The 5,470-nt window shown below is 35.9% G+C and overlaps 1 protein-coding gene across 1 annotated transcript in view; it reads right to left on the reverse strand.

Annotated features, from left to right (window-relative positions):
- The window catches only part of LOC118733093 (GTPase-activating Rap/Ran-GAP domain-like protein 3), a 136,365-nt gene extending 131,639 nt beyond the window's left edge, over positions 1 to 4,726 (reverse strand). The window contains exon 1 of the mRNA XM_036462297.1: positions 4,150 to 4,726. Within this exon, the coding sequence (XP_036318190.1) occupies positions 4,150 to 4,649 (500 nt within the window). The 5' untranslated portion in view covers positions 4,650 to 4,726. The remainder of the gene's footprint in view (positions 1 to 4,149) is intronic.
- Between the last annotated feature and the right edge of the window lie 744 nt (positions 4,727 to 5,470).

Raw genomic sequence — 5,470 nt, forward strand, 5'->3', positions numbered from 1 at the left:
TATTGAGCTTTGTACCACGATTGTTTATTAGGAAAAATTGAAAAAGCTTGATTTATTTACTTCTATCAGTTTTGATATTAAAAATCAAATAAAAATAATAAAGTTTCACTCAAGTTGCTTTCAATATATTCCAGTACTACCAAAACTATCAAGTTACACAAAATTATCTTGCTAGAAACGGCGGATCAATAAGTGGCCAATAGCGCAATGCCAGAATGATGGCGAGAAGGGCGATAAATGGCCATTAAAGTCAATGCTCAGATAAACGCAGCGATAGAATATATGGACGGTTTTCCTTAGGACTAAAGAAATACGAAGTAAGACACGATAGCGCAGAAAAAGAGTGAGACGGTGAAGTACCCTATTGCTAATTTTTCAATGAAACTCTTGTGGTTTCGGTGGGCGAACAAGCAACCCTAGCAAAGAACACTTTTATTTTTTTTAGTATTTGTGGCCGCATAATAAACCCGGCTCCATACGTGGGGATCAACATAGAAAGGTAAATAGTGTTCTGGCAGTTTTGAAGTGCTGGCAACAAGCCTTGGAATACCGGCTATTATGTCCTCTGTGCTTAATTCGCTATAATAAAGGGTAGGTCCTAACTATTCGTTAGTCAGTATCTAGATTTCATTTAATTCACTTCAAAAAGTAGTGCAGTTCCTCCCATTTTTTTTGAAATTCGCAGTACGTACTTCTACACTATGCAGGCGTGTTTCAGTAAAACCGGATTACAATTACAACGCTTGTCGCAGACATATGTGGATTTTCTAGTTTGGAGCGTTGAATATATGGAAGATCAGTGAGAGGAATACAGGCGGACGCGGAAATTGGTTTTGGTAGAAAATTTGTATATCAATCACGTTTCACCGCATGGTACTGTAAGGTGTGTATAAACTATAAAGTAAATGAAAATGCATGAAATCACCTATATAAATTCTCTTTACTCTGAAAGAACCAGGAGAATAATCAAACTCCTTTATGGAGCAACTTTTTATGTATTTTTGAACTCGAAATTAAGAATAAGCACAATGATACAGGATTAAATAAATAATTGATTATTATTACTGGGAATATTCTGAATGAAAAAGAGTTTTCCGATCGAAAAATATAGATTTTCAAGAGTTCTAGACCATTTCTAAAAAAGTTTTTTTTCCCCATATAAACTACACGGAAAATTTTGAGCGCTTTGAGCGAAACCTAAATATTTTTTGATTTCGAAATAAAACATAGGGACATATTTTTTCGATATAGAATAATCCGAGCATAAAAATTCCGAATTTACTTTTTCACGTGCATTTTGGACAACCCTAATATAAAACCATGTATGTGCTCAGTGAGTTAAGAAAACACGTTGAATTAGGAGTATTGTAGAAGTAGGCTAACATAAAGTTCGAATTGTTCGTACAAAGTAACCGAATTCTGCTTTTGCTTGACTTATTCCAATAACTTTGCTTTCATCTTACAGCAACATACAACCTGTATGGTAATCCCACAATATGCTAGACATCAGTCAACTGTAAAAGCAAGTAAACCAATGGCCCGCATAGGTATACCACACCCATACAATAGTATGTACAATATGAGTGTACCTTCATGCAAAGTATAAAGGCACAATCTCCTTACTATTGACAAGCTGTTCAACAATATTGGTGCTACATGTCGTATGAGCGACAGCAGTCAACACCTCATTCATTATACTTAGCGCTACTAAGCTCCCATTTAGTACTTGTTATTAAGCTCTATGGCGTCGCTCATTCAATAATGGGTATGCACATACATATATATGTATTTCCATGCATATATTTGTATGTTGTGTAGATATGTATGTGTTCCGGCTTGTTTGCCAGCATATTGTCAACGGATTGCTTTGTAACACATTGTGTATGTATGTACTACATGTATCGATCTACATATACATATGTACATATCTACTAGTAACACTCTACGGCGCTTCGGACATCCGCAGTGATTAAGTGCGCGCTGACATAGTTAAATAAAACCCTTACATGACCTGCAGCACTGCGACTTCTCCTTGTTGTGTAAGCATGGAAGCGTGTTGGCTTAAGCGTTTGTGATTGTAAATGTCACAATTTAATAGATTGCAGCTTATCGCAAATTTGCAGACATCCGTTGAGTTCATCAAAGCGCGGAACTTCAACAAACCAAAGCATCTGACTGCAGGGCAAAGCAAATGAACACTGATTAGAATGAAGTGGATTGGGGGAGAATGGAAAGTGCAATCACTTACCGACGGTTATTGAGTAATCCATTGAGTTGTAGAGGGAAATATCATTAACTTGCAAACGTGCAATACTATAAGCTATGTACTTATGTGTATTTGTACATTAGTGTGTTCCTGAAAATATCAAAATCTAAACTTTTTATGGGGTAACTCTTTATTTTTTGCATAGAATGCACTTTCCACTCCCCCAATCTGCTCCATTATAATCAGTGTTTATTTGCTTTCCCCTGCAGTACGTAGCACAATATAAGGGGGTGTCCCATACAAAATTTAATTTTGATATTGTAAGAAAACTTGAAAATTTTAACCTTTTCACTACCATAGAGATTATGCATCCCAAGGAAAATTAAAAAAAAATCGACAAAAATGCAATTCGCACTGTATTTGAATAAAATAATGTCCCAGCTTAATCAGCTATTCTGGGTCGTTAAACGAGTGCGTCATTTTTATAGCAATTAATTGGCATCAACAACTGTTGAATGTGAATTTTAAGCTACAATACATATCGTCGTTTAAAGTGCAAAACCGCGTATCAACAAAATGCAAAACCGCGTATCAGCAAAATGCAAAACCGCGTATGTGAAGTTGTAGAAATTATTTTCCAGAGCGTACAAACACTCGTATTTCAAAATGGTTCTCTTTTTTTATAAAGCAATCGCATTTCTGGCTAGTATATTTCAAGACGAATGGATAAGGATTGAGCCAAGAGCTTGTGTGAGCAAATCCAATTTTTGGCAGCCAAAGTCAGTTACGCGGTTTTGCAGAATGACGATACGCGGTTTTGTACTTTAAACGACGATATGTATGTATGTTCAAATATACGCTTATTTCAAAGTTTTTTTTTTAATCGGTATAATATATCCCAATGTTATGGCTTAAGCCATACTAACGGGATAAATTATCCCATTGGTTCACATTTAAAGTTTTTTTTTTAGGTTTTTATAACGTCTGGTACAAATGCAAATATTCTTTATCAGGGAAATATCCACAAAAAATTACAACTAATAAATTTGTTGTTCCACTTATAGAACAGCTGATTGCGCAAGGTGGAGCTGGGAAAAAGGTCAAAACGATACCTACAAAAAACGGTAAAAAAAAATTGATATATGGATGGATCATATGTCAATAAAAGAAGAAATAACTATTACATAACTGTTCAATATGCAAAGAGCTATTAATTTTTTTATTGCCTTGGTAAATTTTATAAATAAAATATCAAAATATCAAGCACTAAGAAGTCCATTTCACATTTAACTATTTTCAAATAAATATTACCCATGGAATATTTAGTCCCAATTTATGTTATGTAAACAGCCCCATGGGACATTTTACCCCAGGGCTTATGTTCCTTTGTAAATACAAATTTTTTTTTTGTGTTATTGGATATTGAGGCGAATTCTTGTTTTCGTACGAATCGAAAATCATGAAATTTTCTTATCATTCTCTGTACAAAAATTTCAAATTTTCTATTCATATGAAAACAAAAATATGCCCCAATATATCTACCCGAAAAAAGTTCCTAAATTTCTATATGTATGCTGCTTATAGTACGATAGTGAAAGGCTTATAAAAAATTTTTGAATTTGAATGGTTTATAATTGCAAAAATTAGACAAAATTTTTGGCTTAAAATCTGATCAATTTGGCGCGCTTTCATACAAGTTCATAAAACCGCTCAGTTGTAGCTGATAAATGCTAAAACTTTGTCGAATATTTGCGATCTTAAAAAAAAAATGTGTTTCTTCAAACTCTTAGAAATATTTGTGGATGTTATGAGGATGTATTTTGTGCCACCCTAGTATACATATTTATGAATCTATATGTTCAAAGTTATTTGTTACATACTTATAGGTTGTAGCTAGAGCATGTAGCTTGCCATATGCAGCTCACTGGCTTGACAACACTCACCTGTTCGGCACGATTTTCACCCGGTCATCGACCAATTCCCATGAAGTGATTTTTATTGGCCACGCTATTTGTCCGAAACTCTCCTTGACCAAAGCCTCCCAGGCTGAAAACGAAGTAGGCGTTGTCGTTGCATTGCTGGCACTGGCACTGGCACCGGCGCTGGCGCTGCTGCAATTAGTGGAACTATTGTCCACAGTTTGCAAGCGTTCGGAGCGCTGTAGGCGCCCTTTCTTTCGATGTAATGGCGTTGCAAAAGTTTGCACCGGTGGCTGTAGGGGCGTTGTAGCTGCTACCGGCGACTGGAATGGCGTTTGTGCAGTCACCAGTGGCGATAATGCTGGTGTTGGTGGTGGTGGTGGTGTATGTGGACTTGTTGCCGCTGCCTTTGTGGTGTGTGTGGATGTTGGCGTACGCTCATTGAGCATTGTGCCGACGCCTGCCACTGAGGACATAGTTTCGCTTGATGCTGGGCAAAGTGGAATTTTGTCAACACTTTCCATTTTGCCAAACTATTCACTCAATTTTTACTATTCGTTTATTCTAATGCAAAGTAATTTTTTGCTTTTGTTTAGGTGCTTGAAATTTTTTCATGTTGCATGCAGGTGCCATCAGGTTTTTTTTTTTTTTGGTATCTGAGTGGCACTTTTGCCGACTGTAAAATTGTACGATTAATGAGTAAAGTTTTGTTGCATTGGCACTGGCGCATTTGCATTAAGATAATTTTTCTGCAGTCGTTTTATTTTTGTTGGCTGCGCCTTTTCTGTAGGTACTTAATGTGCTGAAAAGAGAAACAGTTGAAAATAAGCAAGTTAAATAATGGCAAAGTACGAGAATAAAAATTATATGCAATTAGTACTTTGTTGCAAACTTCTGAATAACGCCCACAATATCCCTTATTAGTTTGTCAACATTCACATACTCGCTCAATTTATGTAAGTTCCAGAGAAAAATCAACAAACTAAATACCCTTTAGAGACGACCTCGAAAAATTTGCAGAGTTCGATATAAACTTTTTGCTTTTCATCAATCAAAGTTCAATGTAACTTTTTGGGTCCCCTTACGCGCGTTTGTTTCTTGGTTGTTTGTCCTTCTTTTCAGTTTGTTTTCCGCACTGCTTGTTTATCCATATTTTTGTTTGTTTTTGTTGTTTTTTTGTTTGCGCGTGCAAGATTGTTGGTTATTGGTAATTGTTGTTTGGCTGGGTAAAACATGCCAACAGCTAGGTCCAATTCATTATGTTTGGTAACTCAATGAGCAGTAATTTTATGAAAGCCTCCGTTGGATGACGAGATCATTAAAAGTTCATAAAAGCATGTCATTG

This window comes from Rhagoletis pomonella, unplaced genomic scaffold (assembly GCF_013731165.1).
Source record: "Rhagoletis pomonella isolate Grant_MI unplaced genomic scaffold, Rhpom_1.0 Rhpom_scaffold_00002, whole genome shotgun sequence".
NCBI classification, from domain to species: Eukaryota; Metazoa; Arthropoda; class Insecta; order Diptera; family Tephritidae; genus Rhagoletis; species Rhagoletis pomonella.